Source organism: Aethalodelphis obliquidens, unplaced genomic scaffold, assembly GCF_003676395.1.
Source record: "Aethalodelphis obliquidens isolate GAN/ISIS:26980383/991018 unplaced genomic scaffold, ASM367639v1 scaffold89, whole genome shotgun sequence".
In the NCBI taxonomy this organism is placed as follows: Eukaryota; Metazoa; Chordata; class Mammalia; order Artiodactyla; family Delphinidae; genus Aethalodelphis; species Aethalodelphis obliquidens.
This window is the reverse complement of record NW_020838033.1, coordinates 4949741-4974729: the sequence shown is the minus strand read 5'-3', so window position 1 is coordinate 4974729 and position 24989 is coordinate 4949741. Positions and strand designations below refer to the sequence as shown.

The 24989-nt window shown below is 39.3% G+C and overlaps 1 protein-coding gene across 3 annotated transcripts; it reads left to right on the top strand.

The window, feature by feature from the left end:
• The first annotated feature begins 1993 nt into the window (after positions 1-1993).
• Positions 1994-23404, top strand: SMARCE1 (SWI/SNF related BAF chromatin remodeling complex subunit E1). Of its 3 annotated transcripts, XM_027094819.1 has the most exons (11): positions 2005-2442; positions 4443-4494; positions 4672-4715; positions 7654-7758; positions 12868-12948; positions 14565-14696; positions 14959-15130; positions 18325-18497; positions 19013-19114; positions 19771-19981; positions 22157-23404. In XM_027094819.1, the coding sequence occupies exons 2-11, from the start codon at positions 4488-4490 to the stop codon at positions 22363-22365; spliced, it is 1236 nt and encodes a 411-aa protein (XP_026950620.1). In that variant the 5' UTR covers positions 2005-2442; positions 4443-4487; the 3' UTR covers positions 22366-23404. The 3 variants fall into 3 exon arrangements, with proteins under 3 accessions (XP_026950622.1, XP_026950620.1, XP_026950621.1); XM_027094821.1 differs by lacking the exon at positions 19771-19981 and having other exon boundaries at positions 1994-2442; XM_027094820.1 differs by lacking the exons at positions 2005-2442; positions 4443-4494; positions 4672-4715 and adding an exon at positions 12333-12396 and having other exon boundaries at positions 22157-23284.
• The last annotated feature ends 1585 nt before the right edge of the window (positions 23405-24989 follow it).

Sequence of the window (24989 nt, the reverse complement as noted above, 5' to 3'; positions counted from 1 at the left end):
CTCTTCAGTCTTAATCTCTAGGGCTTTCTCTCTTTTATCTTCCCTATATTCCTCCTTTCTTAATTCTGCAAATCTTTGGAGCACAGAAGGAGCCAAAGGGAAGAAAATGAGATAGCCATTCATTTATTCACTCCACAAATAAGAGCACCTGAATGGGCACTGCTCCAGATGTCAAAAGCCCCCCACTCAAGGAGCTTTCATCCCGATGGGAAGAAAAAGACAATAAGCACATAACAAATAGAGGATGTTAGGTGGTGATAAATACTGTAGAAAAAAACAAAGTACAAACCATGAATGGAGGTTGGGGAATGCGATGCAGTTTTAAATAGGTCAGGAAAAACCTACTGAGAAGGTGCCGACATCTGAGTAGAGACCAGGAGGTGAGAAAGTGTATCAATGTCACTACTCCTCCGAGATCCCCTCCTTTCCTTTACCATCATTTTTGTGCCACTCTGTTCGCACTACAGTGTGCTTTGTTCCTAACACCCGGCACCTGCAGCTTTTCTGCAGAAGACTGCCTAGAGATGACACAACCCAGCACCTGCCCCAGCACCGCACTTGCCCAGACCCCCACCATGAAAGCCAGAGAAAGTAGGTTCTGGGCTTCCCTGCTGAGGCATTTGTGTATCTTACATTAATCTGTATCTCTGATGCATATATATATATATATATATATATATATATATATATATACATGCCTTTTTTTTTTTTTTTTTGCTCCTCTACGTGGCTTGCAGGATCTTAGTTCCCCGACCAGGGATGAACCCGGGCCCCCTGCAGTGGAAGCACGGAGTCCTAACCACTGGACCGCCAGGGAATTCCCTGATGCCTATATATTTTTAAAAAGCAATTTCGTATACATTATCTCAAGCACCACTCAGGCCCCCCATTATGCTTTGATGACCTCCTTTTTAGTCTTTCCCTTTAACATGCTCTTCAACTTCACTAATCTCTAATCATGAGTATAAAAATATTGGAGGTGTAAGAACTGGACAGTGGGTTCAGCTGGACAGCTTTGCTGACTTCTAGAGATGCCCTAGCTCCTGCTGGCACACCCAGGATGATGGCTAATGGCAGCCGGAGAATTCAATCAGTCACCCTAAATGTCAACACTGTTTTCATCAAGTAACTTCAGATCCTTCTCGCTCCACAGTGTCCCACATCGGTCAGGTGTTTATATATCCAAGGAAAAGCTACTATCTAGTAAACGAACGTAGTCTTGATTCAGTGGAAAGAGCCCTGGACTAGACCAGAACCTGCCTCAATACACATTTATTGAGCATCTAACAACGGGTCAAGCCCTTACTGGGCACGGGCGATACGAAGATGACCAATGCAGATGACTGAACCTTTGCTTTAGTGGCTCTCATATTGCATTGAAAATGACAAACAGTCCGATATCAGGTAAAGACCATAATAAAGTTATCAAAGAATCTTGGGAGTTCAGAGGAAGGATTAAAGGTGGGGGGGGGGGGGGAAGGGGAAAGTTCCAGGTGGGCATCACAAACAATTTGAGCTGGATCCGGAAGGACAGATGAGTTTAAGCTGAAAAGTGAAGGACAGTCGTTCCCGGTGGAGAGAACCGAGTGAGCCAAGGCGCGCCGGGACAGAGACCCTTGCCCGATGTTGCAAGAGCACACAACCTGGGGCAAGGAGATTAACATCTCCGGCCCTTGGCTCAGAAACCTGTGGCAGTTACCCTAGCCTCGCGCTTGGGAAAACTGGAAAGGTCCGTGCTGCTTTCGCCAAGGCTCCTGCCCGGCCGCTAAGGCAGGAAGCCCTGGGAGGCGCGCGGGAGGGCAGAAACTGCGAACCGCGCGCTCCGCGCCTGCATCCTCGGCTTACTGAAGTACACACTCCAGGTCCCAGGGAAAGAGTAAAGAAAAAGACCGGAAGGAAAGAAAGAAAAAAAAACACCCTCGGAGGCGGGGACGTGCTCGGCCTGAGTCCGGCCGGAGTGGCGCGCGGGCCTCGCGGCCACAGTGGTTCCGGGGCTAGCTGCCGGCGCGCTTCCCGCTGCCTTCCGGCCCCGCGCGGGGAAGCTGAGGCCGCGCTCCCACCTCCCCTCGGCGCAGCCTCGCACCTCCCGCCGCGTCACCCGTCGCTGCTCCCGCTCCTCAACGGCCGCGGGGTTTGGGCCTACCTAGCGGTCGGGCCACCTCCGCTCTCTCCGCCGTGACGAATCGGCGCCCGGCTGGCAAATTACCCAAATTCGGGGAGTTCTGAGAAACGTATGGGGCCTGAAAAAATCCTTGATTGTACTAAGCACCACCGCGTCCCCACTAGAAGACTTATTTTTCTTGAGAGAGTCGGTTGGAGCCTTGAAAGGAATTAAGAAGAGTGTTGAAAGTGCGAGCGCGGAAGCTCCGGACGCGAGGGGCGGGGCGTGCGCGGGACAAAGGGAAGCGAGGCCGGAGCTGCGGGCGTTTTTTCTGCCCGCGGGTGAGTGTTTCCGACTGGGCTCGACTGGGTCGGGAGGGTGGCGAGGCGTGGGGTCCCGGCTTGGCCCGACCCCGAGTCCCCGGGGGTTGCTGGGGTTCAGGCTTGGCCGCGGCGCCAGAGCCGGGGGCCAGTTGCGGCCTCTGAGGCCTAGCGGAGCGAGGGTGCCATCTGGGGCTCCTCCGGGGCGGCCAGATGTGCCCCTTCCACTAACCCCGCGGAATTGGTCAGAGCACCTCTGCATACTCCTCTTTAGTAGAGTCGCTGGGAAAGTGCATCCTTCACACAAACCTAAAGGAAACGACCTCAGAGGAAGCCCTTGGGGCAAGCCAAGCCCGTGGTCCCTCACCCCCGGAAAGGTGGTTTCCCCTCGGTTCAGGCAGTGACCTGAGGACTCGTGGTGTGGCTCAGAGTGAAGAGCGAAAGCTCGGAAACAGTGTGACCTGGGTTTGAAACCCAACTCTGGCACTTCCTGGCTGTGTGTCTTTAGACAAGTTACTTACCCTCGCCGAGACTCCCTTTTTTCTCTGTAAAATGGGAATAGCAGTACACATCTCGTTGGTCGTTGTGACTGTTAAACCAGATGGTGTGAGTAGTAAGCCTGTCCCGTATAAGGTAGTCAACAGATACTTTAGGATTTTGTGCCAGGCACCGGGCATGCATCCGGTGGTGGACAAATGCGTAAGGTCGCTCTTGGAATTTATAGTATAGCAGAGGCGATCAGGAATTTTAAAGTATTAGCAATAAAGTGTGACATATCAGGGAGCTCGTGACACTTATTGTCAGGGCTGCCCCCAGCAAGGCCTAGTGGATGTTGACAGCCTACCTGAACTTGAGCAGGAAGGAAATCTGCGCCAGACTCTGGTTTCTTGCCTGTTCCTTAAGGAGAGAGGGAGAGACCCAGGTTGGGCCATTGAGAAAATAAACGATTTCGTTCTGCACCAGGCCTCTTATTCATAATGCTCCAGGAATTCCCTTAAAATGCAAAACAGAAGCAAAAAACATCATGTGTGTTTCGCATACTGTTGGATGAAAGGACTCCAATAGTCATAAAAGTTAATTTGCCTTATTTCTAAAAATGAATGTTTGTCTCTTTATATACGCAGTGTGTGATGTATATTGAGGTAAGGAACACGCTCACCTGTGTATGGTCATGTGGTGAGCTAGTAATACTAGGACAAAAGTTAGTAAGAATTGAGCTAGAAAAAAAGAAGAGCTAGGTACAGGGACTACAATCATAAATTAAATGGTCCCTGTTTCTAAGCAGCACACTATATACCCACATTAACAGGTATAATACGATAGCATAGATCTGTGTAAATTGGATAGGAGTACAGATGAGGAAGGAATTAATTCCGCACAGGTCATTTGTCAAGAAAGCTCCATTGAGGAGATATATTTTGAAATGGGCTGAGAAGGGTAATAAGAGTTTTTCAGGTAGACTCTCAAAATTTATTCCCAGCAGTTATAAAGCTGTTTACCACTATAAGAGAATGTAAAGTTCATTGTCACACCAGTTACCTTTTGCACTGCCTCCAGGAATAAAATGGTGCTCCATTTTAGTAGAAGTTGTTATCCTAAAAGGAAGGCCGAGCTGCGGCTGATCAGGGAACTGTCAGTATCTGGCAGGCCTTGTTGAGGTAGGCCCTGACAATACATTACATTCTATTGTCACTGTATTTTTATCAGTCTGATTAAATGTTTACATGGCATCAGCAAAACGTTTTCCATGCAAGAGGTGGCTCAGTATCAAAAACAAAAAAACTTGCAAGTACATGTCTAATTTTACTTTTTAATATCCCCAGTAATTTGTTTTAGTCATTTAATTCTGATCAACCAAATGACCTAAAGAACTAGTAAAATATTAAAAAGGCTGGATTACTAGAAGACAATGTAATTTTACTAAGAAATACCAATTAAATTACCCTATTCTTTAGGAAAACATTCTCTTATGCTTGCTGAGTTTTGATTATTTTTCTTTATTTTTCTTTTTTTTATTTTAGTGTCTCAGATTCATTCTTAAGGAACTGAGAACTTAATCTTCCAAAATGTCAAGTAAGTTTCATTTTTTATATTTATCAATCTATATTAATAAGAGACTAATGCCCTAGCAAATGGGAATTCCAAAATACTCTCATTTTTTTTTTCTTCAAAACAGGACCATTGGTAGTTTTGTTGCATAGTATTATATCTCAGTTGTTTACAAGAAGTTATTTATTTTCTTTCAAACAGAAAGACCATCTTATGCCCCACCTCCCACCCCAGCTCCTGCAACAGTAAGTTTTAATTTTCTTGTTAATGTAATAGCCAAGTCTGGCCTTGATACAAAAACCCAGATGTCTTCCAGTGACAGTCACTCAGTCATCACAGCAACAGGATGAAAAATTCAGCTAAAAAAACAGCACTTCCTACTAAATAAAATAACTCTGCATCTTACCTTGAACCAACCCCAACATTTAAAGAAACATACTACTGAAATGCCAACCTCCTATGCTCAGTTCTTTTTTTAATTGGGAATAAGTGACAAGTTTAACATTTCTTTCTTGTTAATCTCTATTAAGAGTCTTGAAAGTTAATATGAAATGAATGCTCGTTCTGGCATTTATTATTTTTAAGCCTGACCTTCAACTGGTTACATTTTTCTGTCCTTGTCTGTATATAATTTTCATGTTAAATCAAACAATAAAGCTTCCAGTTCTATAATAGCTTATTGTAAATCTTTATTTTCAAGCTGTTCAAGTAAGGATTTCATTATCTATGGGTCAGATCCTGCCATTTCACTTTACTCCATAAGTAATGCTTTATTGGACTGAGAATTGATATGTTTCAAAGTGCCTAAATGATAGTCGTGAACTAATTTTTTTCACCCAGCAAGCTCTGGCCCAGCTTGGTCAGCATGTAAAATAATTGTCCAGTCCACAAAACAGTTTTAACAGTAACCATTCAGGCCTTGCTGAAATGGACTTCTTGTTGTTTTTTTATTTAAAAACAAAAACAAAACACTTAACATTGACCATATCCTACAAAAGAAGTTCTTTAAAGCTGTTAGCCCTCCTTCCATACTCCCTACCCCTAAATTTCTGGCTAGTTTACTAATTAGGTCCTTGTGTAATTTTTGTTTTCTCCACTAGATAAACTAGTTTTATTTACTAACCCTCAGATGTATGTTTTAGTTATGTTTATCAACAATTTATTTTTCCATAGTAAGATGCTTTTAAAAAAGAGATACTGTATCACATCTTCTCAGCTCAATTTATATAACATACAGTTTCTAAAGTTACTTCTGGTAGATCTTAAAGTCCTGTGTTTGGTTTGTCTCTTTTCTTAAATCAAAGAACATTTCTTATGACCATCTCCTTGGCACTCTGCTAATGGCTATACAGGTGGAGTTGAACAATTGAGATTCCTGACCTCAAAGAGCTAACCATGTACTTCATTTTTGGAAACGGTATAATTGTAGTATTTCAGTTTCGATTTTTTTTTTAGTTCCCTTATTTTCTTACACTACTGCCTCATAATGTTGAATAGTGATTATCATTGCTTATGCAACTTTGAAGGTGTCTTTTTGACGCAAATACTGCCTCTGACAGCATATAATATCTTGAAAACAGACTTGATTTTTTGAGATAATAAAAATAGCTCAGAAACTAACCCTATGACTTCTTAAATGTAGAAAGGGATATTTTTACCTTTCTTTAGTCATACTTCTGTACCATTATAATTTCACATTTACACATAAACTACGGAAGACTAGGGGTTAGGACATCCAACAGAATGGATATTAAATGAGTTATCCTCCTTTCTTTTTTTTCCATTTCTTCTGCCACCACCATCACCAGCTCCACCCACCACTACCACCCAAATGTACCACTCCAAGTAATATAAACTTCTTTTGTGCCTTTGATACTTCATCTGTGTTTTGCCTACTTATGTATGCTTGATTTGCGTCTTCTATAACTACATAGGCTAGAAATTGATCAGTAGTTTTCTTCTAAAGAATATCAAATGTATTATCTGCTTGACTGTCTTTCTTTTGGACACTAAGGATGTGTGCAGTGGCATGTTTTAGAAAATTGTGTTTATAATAGCTACAGTTTAGTTGGGATGTGTTAAGTTTATTATACAATTCAGCATTGGTATTGTCAATTGCATGTTAAAATGAAATTACTGTCACTTGTTTTGATTGAGGTTCATTAGGTAAAATACCTTACTTTTGGTCTCTCTTTGCTACATCCTTTTTATGCATCATACCTTGATTCTCATGAACATTGGATGTCATTTTATTAATCACGAAGGGCACTGCTATATAAGAGCCCATTTGTGATCACATCAACACATAATTTACAAAAGCCAAGAATTCTGTTGCTCCAACGAGCAGTTGTGGTTTGAAAGAGCTAGGGCTGTCAGGAAACTAGATGAGAAAAGAAAGTTCAAGTCTGTCTACTAGAAAAGTAGTTCACATTAAAACTAAATGCAGAAATTGTTCATGATTGACCTGTGGAAGATGGATCAAAGAAGAGATGGAAGAGAAAGCCTATAAAAGAATGGGTTAAAAAGATCAGACAGTACCCTCAGAATGAAATCCATGCATTTCTTACAAGTCTTTGTTTTGAAATCATGTATGTGACATCCATTGAATCCCACATATGTTCTTTTCTATTGACAACTTCTGACTTCCTGATTTGAATCTCTTCTTATTTCTCACACTATATAAAATGATTTAAAGCTGTCTTTGAAAGTGATTCATTTCTTGTTTTTGTTTTTGGTAGATAATACATTGGCGGCATTCACATAACTGTCAAATAAATCATGTTTTGTTTTGCATGTAAAGTGTTCTCAGACTCCTAACTTATCACATTTCAAGCTTTCCTATCTCAGACATATATCGCTAAGTTGTTATTTCATACTATTGACCATAAAGTAACCCTGAATGTTTGAGACACTTCAGTGCATTGCTTATCCCGAAAAACAAGCACACATATTCACACTCACATGAACACCACTGGCCCCTGCAAAGAGACAGAAAGAGAGGGAAAAAAAAAAAAAAAACACAGACTGGTTTTCACTGAAAGAAAAAGAACAGTTACAACACATCATTGCTTGTTTAAAATCAGGTTGCTTTTGCATGCCATATGCAGATCATTTTTCATTTCTGTGTTTTCCTCGTTTGAGCTCATTTCTCATTCGTGTTTTTGTCTCATTTGTTTCCATCAGCAAATGCCCAGCACACCAGGGTTTGTGGGATACAATCCATACAGTCATCTCGCCTACAACAACTACAGGCTGGGAGGGAACCCGGGCACCAACAGCCGGGTCACGGTAGGAGAATCAACTATTACAGCATCCAGCAAACAACTGGAATTGACCAGAAATGCCTTCAGAGTTAGGTCCTTTGAATCATCAGCACAGCCATTTAAAAAAAAAAATTTAACCTGGCTTTTAGACTATTTTAAATATTCATTGTACAATCTTACACTGAAAAATGAAAAAATAGTGAGATCTGGATATGTATATAGAAGAAAAGAATTTATTCTGTTTGGTGGTTGGTAGAGATAAAGCCTTGGGCACTTAATGCTAATACTATATGTAGACAAACCTAGAATTTCCTATGGTTAAGATGCCCTTTTTGAGATGAAGAGTATCTTTCATTTAAGGTAATTGGCATTAGGCTCAAGACCTTAGTTTCTTAATAAAGGCTGGGTTTACAGGCCTAGCTGCCCTACCAGTTTGAACTGCTGCACATAATTATTTGTCTTTTGGATTTAACAGTTGACCTAACTGAGATTCATTTCTCTCTAAAAAGATTTTAATGTCACTTCAACGAATTGCAGAACAAAAGTTGAATGAAATTAATTTGAATTATCAGACTATAGATATCTACAGCTAGAAGTGTGTTTATAATCCATAGGATAAAGGATATAATTTCTGAAACTTAGGATGTTTCACTTAAATGATCAGCCTAAGATACCAAAATTGGATGATGTAATTCAGACTTTCTATTTTATTTTATTTATTTATTTGTATTTATTTATTTTTTTAAAGAAAGAATTGGAGAATTCTGTTCAAGCCAAATTTGAGGATTATAAACTGGGAAGAACATGTCAGAAAGCTCTGAGAATTGTTCCTCCCGTTGGAAGGCTTTTTATTTTACAGTCATCTTAAAGTCCTTTTAAGGAAGTTTAGGTACCAAAGAAACAACTGTAAAAATGTTTTACCAAAAATAAATAATAAATCCAAAAGCCAAATACCTACATACATTGGAGTGTGGTATTGGTGAGAATTTATACAACCCAGAATGGCTGTAAACTTTTTAATACCTGGTTTTTGTTTGCTGTATTCATAAGTAATTCAATTATTGTGACTTCCAAAAAGCCCTCTCACCCTGTAGTCAGGCTAGAGCAGAAAGCTTGTACCTATCAAACTGTTTGTCTATCTTGGTAAGCATATTGCTTAGCTTGATAGGTTTCGTTTGTCTAAATTTTTCATTGTTTCTGCATAATTTGTACCTCATAAGCATATCAAGTTTTATGTGCCATGCATATTTCATGGTATCTGAAAAGAATTCTGACAAAGTGTGTGTATGTATGCATTTCACAATGCATACAGTTTTTATGTGCATCGGTACTTGTTTTTCCCTGGCCTGAATGTGTTTCACAAGTGTAACGGGTCACAAAGTTATCAAATGGTAAAGAATATTTTAATTTAAATGAGGAGTAGAATCGATTTTGGACCATTCATGTTAATACAGAAAATTATTCATGGGCAGTAAACAAAAGAATGATTACATTTTAATAGCTCTATACAGTCAGCTCTTGATTATCTATGTTAATGGAAAAGAAATGGTGGTAACTGTAATATTAGAATCATTTGTATTTCAGTTTCTGTAAGCATTTTGTTCTTAACTTGGATGTATCTGTGGGATTCTTTGTTAACAAAGTGAGATCATTCAATGGAGACTTACTAGGAATAGGAAAGTGCAGTTGCTGTCTCGGGGCCTCAGCAAGTTATCTGTTTCTCCCCATTCTTTCTTTCAGGTGTTAGAACCCAGTATTTGGGGGTAGGCACTAGCTTCAGGGTAGATTAGTATGGGAGGGCTGTTGAGCATGGAAACATTGATCTTCTGGTTCTTTATGGTGGTTTTCTTTGTATTATTTGTTCTCTCAACACCAGAATGAAGTGTAATCAAAGTGCTCTGTAGACTTAACTTGAAGAGCCTAGAAAATGTGGAGGCTTTTAGCCTGTGCTAATCCCAGCCCCTTCAACTTCTAGTGACCTCTCAGGTCATTGAATCATTCTCTATGAAAATTAGTTATGCCTAAAGTTTTATACTACTATATATGTATAATTTAAGCTCTGTTAGGACTCAGTAGATCTGATTTTGACCTTTATAAAAGTGTTACTTTAAGATGACCTCACCTATGTGTTTTTTTTGGGGGTGGGGGCCTCCTCTTTGGTATTACTGCCTGCAAATCGCCTTAAGTCATCGATTTGAAGGAATGATTCGGTGACACCCTGTGAATAGCTTCTTGTAGCGTCCACAGAACATCGGGTTTTCCCGATGACTCCAGTACACTCGAATGGTTTTCAGACAATAAACATTTTATATATAGCAAGTTGAAACCTTTTGGTTTCAACATATGGTAGCTATGAGATGGAATTCACTTCTGGTCAGTTCTTCATCAGATGATGATTAACATTCTCAAGTACAGGTGTGAAGACAGATCAAGACCAAATGTTAAAAGTAGCTCATTTCTGTGCTTTAATGGAAATTCCATCCCAGAAGAAAACCTTAGATAAGATCCTACCAGAGAAACAGCTGAAAAATGGGAAGAAACAACAAAAATCTCTGAGTAGCCAGAATTGCACAAAATCATGGGCTTTATTCATAGGAGGTTCCCAGGACCTTACTCTATTGTAAGCACAGTTTTAACAAGCATAATTAGTTTTCTCCAAACTCATTGCCAGTTGGAAAGAGGGACAGTTGCTGCTAGAGGTAGGTTTCCTGATAGCAGCAAGGAAAGAAACCACTAAAAAAGGAGACATGCCCTCCAAAAGCATAACCACCAGGCCATTTAATAAAGGGGCCAGCAGGTTTCATACCTCAAACTAGAAGATTATAGCAAAGCAGTGATTATAATTGTGTTCAGTGCAGACTGCTTCTTTTTTCTTTTTTAAAGAATAATGTTTGAGAAATTGTAGAAAGATATCTGTTTGAGATGGTTAATAAATTAGGGGTGTTTAGTGATATAAACCTTTAATATCCTGAAAACCAGCTAGAATTTAACTATGTTGTTATTGTTTTGGGTTTGGTTTTGCTTTCCTTGTATTTGTAAATTGGTCAGTGTAATGAAAATACCACCTCAACATGTTCCTTTGGGAGAAAAGAAGAGAAATAAGCAAATTCATTGTTATAAAATACAGTTCTTTGAAAAATATCGAAGAGCAAATATTACTGTAATTTGTTTTTAAAGTGTTTTAATTTCACATATTAAAGCATAAACATTTTAGAATTCTTTACCTCTTTTTTAAAAAATTGTTAACAGAGGTCTACCAACTTCAATTATTGGCACAATTCCAACTTTATTTGTAACCTACTTCATGGAATTCTGAAGGTTTGTGTTGGATATAAATTGGAAGTGCTTTCTAATAACTTTATGAAGAATCAGACTTTTATGTGTTACTTGCTCTGAATTCATGACATAGGGTTAGCTTTGTAGAAATCCCCCCCTCCCCCAGAGAACTCCTACAGCCCTGAGACAGATCTCCTAGTGGCTGTTCATACCACCACTGTTGACAGTTTCCATCCCCCATGGCTCACTTCACCCCGTTGCCCACTGCTGGCTAAAAGCAGAGTCTGTCTACATGAGCATCAGTATGAGGTGTGCTAAGAATACGTGGGAGGAGTGGAAAGAAGGGAAATAACTGCTTCAGAGGAGAAATACGTTCTGATAAGTTCATGTGTGAAGAAGCAGAGAGGAAGCAGAGTTAATGGACAAGTATGGAGGGAGGGAGGGAGACGCTCCTCACAGGAAGAAGAAGTATTGTTGGAAAGTGGTGGAAGCAGGTACCAACACACTATTCCCGGAGCCCTTGCATGAAAAATAAGGTTGATTGGGGTCTCAGCCCAGAATGGAGGGGTTTCCCTCCGGTTTTACCACAACAGCAACATCAGGGCAAGGAAACAAAATGGCACCTTAGTTTTCTTGCAAGAATTTGCTGATTCCTGTCTTTTGGTCATTAGAGTGAAGCCAGCTCTTCTTCCCCCGAGCCTGGGAAGGAGGATCAGGATCAGGAGTCTCCCAGAAATTTGGGAGAAACAAATGTGATTCAGCCGTGATTTGATTCTGGGTCCTTGATCAAATGCAGCCATGCGTGTAGAGATGAGAGTAGGTTCAGCAGCAGCGCTCGCTCGTTGGAGATGTGTGGGGTGCCCACTGGGAGCTATCTGTTATCTTGCCTAGATTTGGCTTTTAGAAAGAGCTGATCTCTCCTCTTTCTTTCCCTTTTTTCTGTCTCTCACCCACTTTCTTCTTTACCTTTTTAAAACTATTTTTCAGTCTCCTCGCCTCCTTTTCTTCTGTTTTCCTTTCCCTTTCTTTCTGTGTCTTCCCCACAAAACCAGCGTTTTAAAAAAATTAAATGGAGTTTCTTGATATAAGGTCTCAAAGTAACTTAATCAGGCCCTGTTTCTGCCATTTCTCTGTTCCTGGTAAACTTGTTCACTCCTCCACTGTGATTAGGAATAAAAAAAGGCATGACTTCAGTTCACACTTCCTGATCTCCTTTATAAAACAAGACACTAGATATGGGCATAGAACCTTCAGAAAAGTAAAATCTCTAGTCATAATAAAGGAGCTAAGAAGGGTTTTTCCGTTTTCCATTTTTGAACCTAGGAAATAGGGTTTGCGGTGGTGGCGGTTGTTCATGTGGAGGTGTGTTCCTGAAATGGTGCAAATAGTAAGTAGTCCCCTGTAGGCAGTATGAGGTGTGGTAAGTGCTGAACGGGTTCAGCTTCCGGTGAGGTAATCAAGTGTTGACTGTATGTGTAATGGTAAATTAAGTAAAATAAAAGGGTGCCAGGTAATGTCCTAAACGTGGGACATCTGATATATAACCATATATTTTCGATGTATGAATTATTGTATAATATTTTATTTGTTCTTACAGCCAGGTTGTCAAAGCAGTGGCAATAAACTGCTAAGTAACGTATTAAAAAATTATGTGCCTGAAGTCGTTTTCTCTATTTTCTTCTGATGTGAACATTTCTGAATTTGCAGTGATAGCTATTTTCATTGGAGAAAATATAAGAATCTTGTATCCATGGACGAGTAGAAGAAAGACGCATTAGCATTTTTTAAGGGACTCTCTTTTCAGTTTGCTGGTGAACTTCTTGCAGTTGAGTAATGAATGTATTTAACTCTTTCCTAGGCATCCTCTGGTATTACGATTCCAAAACCCCCAAAGCCACCAGATAAGCCGCTGATGCCCTACATGCGGTACAGCAGAAAGGTAGGTGCTCAGGGGCCAGAAGAGAGTGAGGACTGCCGTTCTTGCTCTTGGCTTTATGTCAGGTTTCAGATTGGCTTAGCCAGCTTTTTTGTGCATAGTCAGAGGAAAAGATACAGAATTGCAGTTTTGAAAGAAATTAGTTCTAAATTCCAGAACTAAAATCCAACAAGAACATGATTAAATAAACAGTTAAAATACTTAAAGCAAAGTTATGTAGCCAGTGTTACTTATGTAGTCTTTTGGAGAATATTTAATGACATAAAAAAAATGTTTAGTGAAAAAAGGAATGCAAGACTACATGTACTAGTATCTTATTTTTATAAAAATAATAGCAAATACACGCTGGTTTGAATTTTAAAAAAGCCTAGAAGACAATGGTTATCTCTAAACAATAAGCTTATGGTAATTTTTATTTTCTTCATACTTCCTTGAATTTTTCCTCTTTTTTTTTTTTTGGTGATGAACCTCCATTACTCTTTTTTTGTTTTTGTTTTTTGTTTTTTTTAACATCTTTATTGGAGTATAATTGCTTTACAGTGTTGTGTTAGTTTCTGCTGTATAACAAAGTGAATCAGCTATATGCATACATATATCCCCATATCCCCTCCCTTTTGCATCTCCCTCCCCCCCTCCCTATCCCACCCCTCTACGTGGTCACAAAGCATCAAGCTGATCTCCCTGTGCTATGCTGCTGCTGCTTCCCACTAGCTATCTGTTTTACATTTGGTAGTGTATATATTCAGTGCTACTCTCTCACTTCGTCCCAGCTTACCCTTACCCTTCCCCAAGTCCATTCTCTATGTGTGCGTCTTTATTCTTCCCCTGCCCCTAGGTTCATGAGAACCTTTTTTTTTAAGATTCCATATATATGTGCTAGCATATGGTATTTGTTTTTCTCTTTCTGACTTACATCACTCTGTATGACAGACTCTAGGTCCATCCACCTCACTACAAATAACTGAGTTTCGTTTCTTTTTATGGCTGAGTAATATTCCATTGTATATATGTGCCACATCTTCTTTATCCATTCATCTGTCGATGGGCACTTAAGTTGCTTCCATGTCCTGGCTGTTGTAAATAGTGCTGCAATGAACATTGTGGTACATGACTCTTTGAATTATGGTTTTCTCAGGGTATATGCCCAGTAGAGGGATTGCTGGGTCATATGGTATGAACCTCCATTACTCTTAAAATAGCAAGTATAACTGGTATCTTTATTAAACACAAGAGCATTTATTGATTTTCACCACTATTTAGAAATTTTAAAATTTTTGGTCAGAATTATTATACATATATTTGACAATATGGTGTATTGTATTATGCAGAGTAACCACATTCCTTCTAAACTCCCGTGAATTTTTAGAAAGACATAAGACTATGTTATTGAGTTAGCTCATCGTAAGTGTCTGCAGTGATTGGAGATATCCGAGATCTGCCTTAAAGTAACCTGACAGAGGACTTGATAATTACTGCAGCAGGCTGAAGAGAACACGGGGATTTGACACTATTGCCTCTGCCTTTGTTGATGATTGAAGGTTTCTATATTAAAAAGTATTTTTAAAGGTCTTTATTTTTAGGCATCAATACTGAAATCTCAACTGTTTGTCCTTTTCAAGGTCTGGGACCAAGTAAAGGCTTCCAACCCTGACCTAAAGTTGTGGGAGATTGGCAAGATTATTGGTGGCATGTGGCGAGATCTCACTGATGAAGAAAAACAAGAATATTTAAACGAATACGAAGCAGAAAAGGTAGAATGGGACTGTAGGGATGGGTACAATAGAAAATTCATGAACACTTGCCTTATCATTTATAAAAGAAATATAAGATCTAATCAGACAACTGAGTCATTGTCTGCCTGGGTCAAGTCACTTAATTTCTCTAAGACTTCAGATCCCTTGTCTGTAAAAAGGAGATCATTATCATGTCTTTTGATATTCAAATGAGGTAATATAAGTATTCATTGTAACCTGCAAAATGTCAATTCTAAAACTGAAAACATTTGACTTTCAGATAGAGTACAATGAATCTATGAAGGCCTATCATAATTCCCCCGCGTACCTTGCTTACATAAATGCAAAAAGTCGTGCAGAAGCTGCTTTAGAGGAAGAAAGTCGACAGAGACAGTCTCGCATGGAGAAAGGAGAACCTTACATGAGCATTCAGCCTGCTGAAGATCCAGATGGTAAAAAAAAAAAAAAAAAAAAAAAAAAAAAAAAAAATTATGGTTTTTCTTAGAATTAAAATATGAGAAATCTCAAGTTTTATTTCCTATTCTAAATGGAAACAAAGCATAATTTAAGTGCCATTTCAATATTTGGAATAATTATTTTGATTAATATTTGTATGTGAACTTCCCAAAGATAAAGAAACACCCTTTTTAGTGTAGAAGATAGCAAAAGCTACCTGTCGTTTATCAAAACCTTTGTACTCAGAATGCATGGAGGGTTTTTTAGTTACAATCAGAATTTTACCTCAACTGCTTTTAAAAAGTTAAATGCCTTCAAGTTATATTCTACTTTCTTATTGGTTCCCTAAATTGGCTGAGTTAAAGGCTCTTAAGGGAGAAAGTTAATGAGTGGGAAGAGGCATTATGAACTTTCTTTTCTAGTTAATTCAGAAATCCAGCTAGAATTTATAAATACAACTCATGATGACACTTAGGAGGGTGCGCACCTACAGACTTTATACACACGCACGCCACAGAGCAGAGCTTCCTAGTTGGCATTCCACGAAGAGTTTGCAGGTGTGCTTTTGTACCTCTGGTTGGTTCTCTGTAGCCATGCAGGGTCTGAAGCTGCAAGGAGCTTCAGAGCTAGCCACCTCCAGCTGTGAGTATACTCATCCACACAGCAAGCATGCTGTACAAATATTTTCTTCGTGTACTGCTGTGATGTGGTAAAGGTTGGAAGCTCTAGCTACAAGCAACAAAAGCATCTAGAAAATAATTTAAGATCCCATTTTAAAGAAGTAGTAGTAACAAAGAAAAGGCTTGTAAGACCTTGAAGAAGAGACCTTTAATAAAGGAAGCAATAATACCACCTAAAGACATGAATAAACTGATATACTTAAAAGGAGAGAAAAGCAAAAATGAGTTTTTAAAAGAAAGGACTGGGATATTGACAAATATTCTCATAAATACAAAATATAATAATAAATATAGAAAACAGAATAGGGAATGGAAACAATATAGCATGTTAAGCAGAATCATCAGTGTTAAAGACACAGTAGTGTAAGCAAACTTTAGTTGCTCAAATTGGATAATTAGTGCAAGAAAATATACAGAACTAAAAAAAATAGAAGATCCAGTCTACAAATAATTGGAAGGATGGGGGTCAGTAATAATTGGAAACAAAGGCTAGCAACATAGAAGACGTAAGTAGAAATCAGTTGAAGTTTTCACAGGTGGAAGGTAACAGCAGGAACACTGAGAAGGACTGAAAGAGCTTCACTTAGGAACAGTCTTCAAAGAGAGTCCTTTTCTCTGTTTCTCAGACTTCTGCCCATTATGTTTTTTAAGTTTAAAATAGGATATTAGAGTTGCTAATAAGAAAGGATGGTAATAGTTAAGGATAAGAATGACTTTAGACCTTGGACCTTATCCCTCAGAACTGAGTAGAAAGAGGAAGACTTGGGAGGTGGAAATGTACATAAAACCAAGAGAAAGGCAGCACATCCACGAGTACAACAGCTGCTCACTTTAACAAAGAAGACCTACAAGGCCTACAAAACATACGTAGATATCCACACAAGACAGTGAAGTCTTTTTTAACTGACATTTTAGAAAGAGAATATTCATGAGATAAATACCTGGTGAATTAGAAAATATAAACCTACCCCCCCCTCCAAAAAAGAAAAAAAATCAGACAACTAAAGTGCAAAGAAAGACAGGCCCAGATTTTTAAGACTTTATTTCCCCTACCAGTACAGTGGTCAACACTGGGGACATATACATGAAAGAAGAAAAAGAAAGGTAACCTAGATGGATAACCTAGCACAAATGTATATAGTCTTAAGTGTGAATATGAAAAACTCTCCCTTAAGAAGTGAAAAGAGGACTTCCCTGGTGGCACAGTGGTTGAGAGTCTGCCTGCTAATGCAGGGGACACGGGTTCGAGCCCTGGTCTGGGAGGATCCCACATGCCACGGAGTGGCTGGGCCCGTGAGCCACAGCTACTGAGCCTGCGCATCTGGAGCCTGTGCTCCGCAACAAGAGAGGCCGCAATAGTGAGAAGCCCGCACACCATGATGAAGAGTGGCCCCTGCTTGCCACAACTAGAGAAAGCCCTCGCACAGAAACGAAGACCCGGCACAGCAAAAATAAATAAATAAATAAACTCCTACCCCCAACATCTTCTTTAAAAAAAAAAAAGAAGTAAAAAGGTCACAGTTTTTTTTATTCCAGTAATTTTAATTTCAGAAGTGTATATCCTGAAGAAATTACTTGAAACAAAAAGCAATTTGCACAACAGTTCGTAGCGGTGGTGTTTCTGGTAATAAGAGTTTTAGGAACTACTTAAGCACCCAAATTAAGGGACGTGCCAAACTGACATAGCAGCGCAATTTGACCCTTTGTAGCAGTTTCCTAAACTGTGGTCCCCCACCTCTGACGGCACACTAAGATGGTTAGGTGGTTCAGAGAGGAACTTTTGTTTTAATGTGTATTGCTTAAGAGGAAGCTCTTTTTTTTTTTTAAGTTGATTTAAATAAAACTATTAAGTAAATAATAGCACAGGTTGTTAGCAGATACGTCAAAAACTGGTAGTGATAGAGCAAAGGTAATAGCTATTAAGAATAAGCTTGTAAAGCAGATCCATACTATATGTATATGCACTTGAGTGGATGAAAACAGCATGTAATATACCTTCATACACTGACAACAAATGTATATGTGTGTAAATTGATAAAAATTAAAAGTGAAATTTAGAATTAAACGTTTTTAAGGCTTTAGTGGTATTTTAATCTTATAAAATATATATGCCCATCTGGGAAACTGAATATTGCTAGAGATAATGTTTTCTCTGCAGTGGGCATTTTCCTTACTTTAAAGTGCTACAGTGACAAAGACACCACCCAGTTCCTGTGTATCATCAGTTGTAAAAGCCTTAAATTACTACCCCAAAAGTGAGACATTTGGCAAAATCTGTTTTGCTGTCAGTGCAGCCTTCACGTTGATTTCCAGGCCAGAGACACATGGTTGTATTTCATTTGCGTTTCAGCCACATCTTCCCAGATGCACATCATAACTTAAAGATTTATTTTAGATTTTGTTAGACCAGCGAGGGCCGTGGCTCCTTGGCAACTAAGTGTGAACGCTGTTGCGCTCTCCTGATGATGGTAGTTGGTGACCTAATTTCCAGATCCTTTTGTTTATTCCAGATTATGATGATGGCTTTTCAATGAAGCACACAGCTACCGCCCGTTTCCAGAGAAATCACCGCCTCATCAGTGAAATCCTTAGTGAGAGTGTGGTGCCAGACGTTCGGTCTGTTGTCACAACAGCTAGAATGCAGGTCCTCAAACGACAGGTCCAGTCCTTAATGGTTCATCAGGTAGAGTCACAAAGCATTTTATTATGCCCCAGGTGCCAGGTGACCTGATCCTATACCATGCATCAGTGTGCCTGTTAAATATTTATGTTCAGTCTGACCTGTTCCTGATTCAGGGAAGAGGCTGGAGGGAGTAGACCTTTCCCAGAGATTTAATAAGTTTGTCATTAAACCTGTAACGTAGAGCCTTTTGACAGAAAGCATACCCATTAAGAATTTTGAGACATCCTGTCAGCTCTTACTGATGTACTAAATATTTCTTTTCCGAAAAATCGCTGAGGCCTGAAACAGTATTCTCCAACATATACTTATTAATCAGTCGTTCCCTCTATGCTGCATTTTACATTTTAAAAATCTTAGCTAGCTACATTATGTAATAAATAAATTAAAAATTCAAAACATTTATCACACTATGAGAACGTGTGGACCATTAAAAAAAATGAGACATTTTCTGTGTTTGACGTTTGCTTTAGAGAAAATAATTCAGTAGTAACAAAACCTGACCTTATGTTTTACAGCGAAAACTAGAAGCTGAACTTCTTCAAATAGAGGAGCGACACCAAGAAAAGAAGAGGAAATTCCTGGAAAGCACAGATTCATTTAACAATGAACTTAAAAGGGTATAAATTTAATGTGTTAACTATACTTTTTTCACTGTGTCTGTTACTTTTTTTTTCCTCTTTCTTTTTTCCAAAATAGTGATTTCATGGAACGTTGTTCACTTTGAAACAGGGTTAACTTTGCTATAACTGGCAAGGTCTTTGCTTTATGAAATAATTTCCATTTTCTGGTAGAGTTGCAATAGGTTTGAAATATCATATAGTACACACATATGTACTAGGCCTTAGACCCTAGAACCCTCTGAGGTTTTAATTTAAACTCTCATGCAGTTGTGAATTATTTTCATTTCATTGCAGTTTATTCATCAAATGTCTCCATTAGCTGTAGTTTACAGTTTGCACTTTGTATGAAAACAAGTAAATCTAGTGTTTGGCCGCCTGAAATATAAAATGGAAGCTTTGAGTATAATCCAGAACTTTCAGCATTGTCTCACCAGCTGTTCTGTAATACTTGATGTTATGTGGCGTGCTAGGGCAACTTTCCTGTAGACCCAAGGGCTTCAGAGAGGACGTGGAACCATGTTTTTTTCTGCCATATATATGTATATAGTTCTTAGCCAAGAAAACCCACTTTTAAAACAATTTCTCTGGTTCAGAGATTGTAAGAAAAGAACATTACTAAGAGAGTTTTTTGGGTTCTGTTTTCTGACTGCTAGTTGTGTGGTTTGAAAGTAGAAGTGGATATGGAAAAAATTGCAGCTGAAATTGCACAGGCCGAGGAACAGGCTCGCAAAAGGCAGGAGGAAAGGGAGAAAGAGGCAGCAGAGCAAGCTGAGCGCAGCCAGAGCAGTATTGTTCCTGAGGAGGAGCCAGCAGCTAATAAGACCGAAGAAAAGAAAGAAGACGAGAGCATTCCGATGGAGACAGGTAACCTTTCAGTTGATACTGAAGTAAATGTCGAGGGTTTTTACAGCTGTCTTTAGTTCTGCTTTTCCTTTCTCAGTGCTTTTCAGAAGTCACTCTGTTGATCTTGCCTCTTGAATTATTCTCCATATACTACCCATTTCTTTCAAAATCTTAATCTCTTACAGTAGAGTCCACTAAAAATGTTGGTATTGGTACAAAACAGCAGTGGTGTGTTGTCTTTAGTCTTGCTGTGTGAGGTCTTGGTTGTTTGCCCAGATTGAGTCATGTCATTTCCTGGGAATATAAAGTATAATGGTTTAATGGTTAAGGATGCTGGCCCGGGAGTCAGACAGATCTGGGTCTAACACTGCTTCACAATTTGCTAGCGCTGTGACTTTGGGTAAGTTACTTAATATCAGTTTCCTCATTTGCAAGTATTCTAGCTCCTGCCTCTGAGAGTGAGTTCCCAAGGATAAATGTACATAAAATCATCATTACTGCACTTGACATGATATTGGCACTCAGTATTTTAACGTTTATTGCTAAAATTGTTTAAACAAGATGTGGTCATTGCTCTTAAGATCAGTGTCGTCTCTGGTGTCCTAGAACGGAGTTAGGCAAATAAAACCTGCAGGCCAAATCCTGCCTGCCACCTGCTTTTGTAAATAAAGTTTTGTTGGAACCGTTTATTTACGTATTGTTTGTGGCTGCTTTGGGGCTACAACAGTATAGTTGAGTAGTTGCAACTGAGACTGCCTGGCCCACAAAACCTGAAATATTTACTATCTAGCCTTTGTAGAAAGCATTTGTTGACCCCATCCTGGAACAATTCATACTTCTGTTCTACTGATTTTCCTGATTAAAAGCATTCCTCAAGGCAAACAATAACACAGCTTACATGAAGTACTGATTAAATCGATTATTGCTTGAAATTTTGAGATCACTCTACTTTCTGGCACTGTTTTGACCCTGCGCAGTGCACTGTGTAATAAACAGAACTGAGCTGAAAGTATGGGAGACACAATCAAAGGCTCCCTGGACCATCATTACAAGAAGTGAGAGGGACCATAGTCATACTTGGTGCTCAACCGACAACTTCTGATTTGACATCTGGAAAACATTAAGTAGAATATAGTATCTTTACCAGATATTTCTACAGAGTGATTCAGCAGATTAACATTTCAGATAGTCAGATTTTAAGTTTTATTATCTGAACCTTTCTCTGTTTTGTGTGAACATGTTTTTTATCTTAACAGATTTGGAGCGTGAACACATTTTGTGGTTAAAACAAGAGCTTGAGAATTAGAGCATGGTTCTTTGGCTCATTTTGCAGCTAGAATACTCAGCCTTGCCTCTGTTTTGTCATCTATGAATAGAGCATGCCTAGGTCTTTACTCAGATTTCATCCTTCTAGCTGAAGAAAAAGAACTGAAGAAGATTGTTCTGAAGACTATTAGAGCAATAACAGAAAACAGCCCAGCGTGACTTGTAACAAAGTACTTTAAATATCAGCCTTATACCATTTCCATACCTGCTTTCTCACTCATTAAATCCAAGCACTTCACAAGAGCACTGTCCAATAGAAATGAAATATAAGTCACTGTGTAATTATAAATTTTCTACTACTGACATTTTTTTAATGAAATCTTTTTTTTTTGCGGTACGCGGGCCTCTCACTGTTGTGGCCTCTCCCGTTGCGGAGCACAGGCTCCGGACGCGCAGGCCCAGCGGCCATGGCTCACGGGCCCAGCCACTCCACGGCACGTGGGATCTTCCCGAACCGGGGCACGAACCTGTGTCCCCTGCATCGGCAGGCGGACTCTCAACCACTACGCCACCAGGGAAGCCCAATGAAATCTTTTAAGTGAAATTAATTTTAATAAGTCTTCAAAATCCGGTGTGTATTTTTAGACTTAGAGCACATCAAAATTTGGAAGCTAAATTTTCAGCAGAAATACTTGATCTGTATTTAGATTTCAAAATTTACAGTTAAAAAGTAGATTGTTTCCAAATCCCAAATTGTTCTAAACATGCTAAAAGTTCTTTCCTCGGTCACACTTGCTCATATCAAGTGCTTAGTAGCCATATGTGGTGAGTGGCTGCCTTATCATCGGATGCTGCAGCTCTGGACTGTCAGCATAATTAGAAGAGGGAATTTCTGTATTGGAACTAACAGTGACAAATGTGTGATTACAGAGGAGACACACCTTGAAGAAACGACGGAAAGCCAACAGAATGGTGAAGAAGGCACGTCTACTCCTGAGGACAAGGAGAGCGGGCAGGAGGGGGTGGACAGTCTGGCAGAGGAAGGGACCAGTGATAGTAACACTGGCTCAGAGAGCAACAGTGCAACTGTGGAGGAAGCACCAACAGACCCCGTACCAGAAGACGGGAAAAAAGAATAAATGTTGCCTTGTTTTATGTGTTCTAAATACTTTTTTAAATGAAAAAATGTTTTTCGAGTTTTAATGGTGTTATGTGGTTTGTGTATTAATTTTTATCTTGTCCATATCATACCACCAAAGGCTTTTGGACCATTTAGCATCATGAGCTGAATGGCACAGTCACCTTTCTTAAGCGGGAAGAAGATGATTCTTTTCTTTGGATCTTGTTTCTAGCCCTCAACTGTTGAAAGCCGCAGAATTTAAATTAATTGAGAAAATGCCCACCTCTTTTAGAGAAGTATCCTTTGATGCTGCAGAATCTACTCTTACAAATGCCTTCCTACAGCTCACTTGGGTGCTTCCCAAAGCCATAGCTTTAAACCTTCCCAGTGCCCATCAACAGCTTCCTGAAGGGCCCCTTTCCTGTTTGCTTCCACAGAGAGTAGCTTCTTGAAAACATAGTTGTGTGAGTTCACTTACCCTTTTTTTATTTTGAATCAATGTCAGATACCAAGAGTTGTGTTAAGGTGTTTTGTGTACCTACAGCCAACACTTGGATTGTATTGATCCAGAAATAGTCTTCATAGTTACTGGCTTATGAAATAGTCATTAAAGTGAACATGACACGTATACATTTATCTATACTGCCTTTTGTTATAATTAATATTGGATATGTTCTGGTGAATTCATCCCTATTGTACAGCGGGGGAAAATTACTTTTTTACCAAGTTTTCCAAAGACAGAATAGATCACAAAGCTGAAGGAATTGAATATTCTTGCAATGGAGGAAGTAACTTCAAAATGATTAGCCCATTCTAGAAGAAAAACAGCTGGGAATTAAGTTCATCCACTGGAAATTGTTTTACAATAATCAAAACATTTAAAACCTCAAGGCTCAGGATCCCATAGATCAGAGCCTACCTTTTTGATAAACTCTTAGTAAAGTCTTAGAGACCAGAAGCAAGATAGTTTGTGACACATGCATTCCAAAAACTAGAATAGATTTTTACTGAATAGTGGTATAACTGGTGGTATATGTTTCTTAAAGGTCCAAATGTAATAAAAAAAAATGGAAAAAAGAGTCTCAGTGTTTTTAATGCACTAAATATGTTTATGCAACACAAGCTTGTAACTTCATTATTGTAATGTAGTGACAGTAGGGAGTGGCCTCTCACAACTGTTATGAATTTGCCTCTTGAGATAAGGCCCCGTCTCACCCAACTATGTGAACTGCTGTAAGTAGTAAGTTCATATGTACAAGACACTTGTGAAAATTAGTTTCCTCATATTATAGTCATGTCACATACAGTCTTTGATTCCAAAAGTAAAGTGATAAGTTTCTACATACACATGAGAAACTTTTTTTACATTGAAAAAAAATATATGGCCAAGTGAATAAAGGTAAGCCCTGTGCTTACATGTAGATAACTTCTCTATATGGACAAAACTTAATTTATAGTGAATTCACTGCTACTGAGCTCACGGCACGCAGTGACTGTGACTCCACTCTGTTGGGCCTCCTGAGAGAGAGGAGGAAAGGAGACAAAATTGGGCGGAAACACCCCTTGATACCTGTTTTTCTTAACACATGGAATGTTTCTTTCTGAATCAAAAACTAATTTATCAGTTCCGGGTGTAGGGCGTCATAGGGCTAAGAACTTCAGCCAGCTCATCCCCAACAAACTGGATATCCTTTTCAGTAACTTGTCAAAACTGGGTAGAGCAGTTGTTAATATGGGTGGAAAACAGTACCAGATCAAGATGTCACATTATTACCCTGGTACTGAAGTCTCTTAAGAGGATGGAAGTGGTTCTTTTGCTGAGAAGTGGTTCTTTTGCTGAGCTGGAGATGGCACAGGGAAAACAAGGATATCTAGACCAAGCCTGCCCGTACGATGCTACAGCAACGGATCGAAACTTAAGATGGGATTTGGCAGCCTTTAACTCAGGGTGGGAAAAGTGAATTAAAATACCTTCTTGTCAGAGTGATAACAGAAACCACCAATGTTTGAGTTGTTCCCTAGTTTCTTTGAGAATGTGGCATATAGTCAAGGTCTTTGTTTTCCACATCCCCTGTAGGCATTGGGCGTGTCACTTAAACTCTCTGAGCCTGTTTCAACCGTAAAATAGATTGAACTACTTTCAGTCCCCTTACTTCTCCACATAGCCATGACTTTTAATGCATTTGTTTTGAGTATGAATGCGTAAAGTTTGAGGGCTTACATTTTTATTAATTTTTAACAACGAACGGAAGAGAGGGGAATCCCCGACAGTCCCCCAGTTTTCTTACAGAATTTTCAAGTGTCATATCTTTCCCCATTTGTCAACAAGCATGTCTTTTATGTGGCTCGCCTACAGTACATAAAAATTTTGTATTTGTAAAGCAGAGCTTTCGGGAAAAGTCAGAGCAAGCTCATTTTAACATGAGAGGATGAACGTCCTATGGAAAGGATGTGATACTCGATTCACTATATTTGAAAGAGAATCCGGGGTTTAAATCCCTCCAAATTTTTAGTTTTGATGCTTCCTACTTAGAGACTAGTTTGGGGTTTTAAACAGTTGGTGCTGACAGTGTGAAACTCCTGTTGCCTGCAGTTAAATTGAAGCTGTGTTTTCTCACGTGAACAGGCAATGAAGCTGGGATT

Excerpts from the sequence above, each read along its gene's own strand:
- SMARCE1 (XM_027094819.1), top strand. Across the intron at positions 14,697-14,958 it reads ACGAATACGAAGCAGAAAAG|ATAGAGTACAATGAATCTAT; the intron begins GTAGAATGGGAC and ends TTTGACTTTCAG. Across the intron at positions 18,498-19,012 it reads AGTCCTTAATGGTTCATCAG|CGAAAACTAGAAGCTGAACT; the intron begins GTAGAGTCACAA and ends TATGTTTTACAG.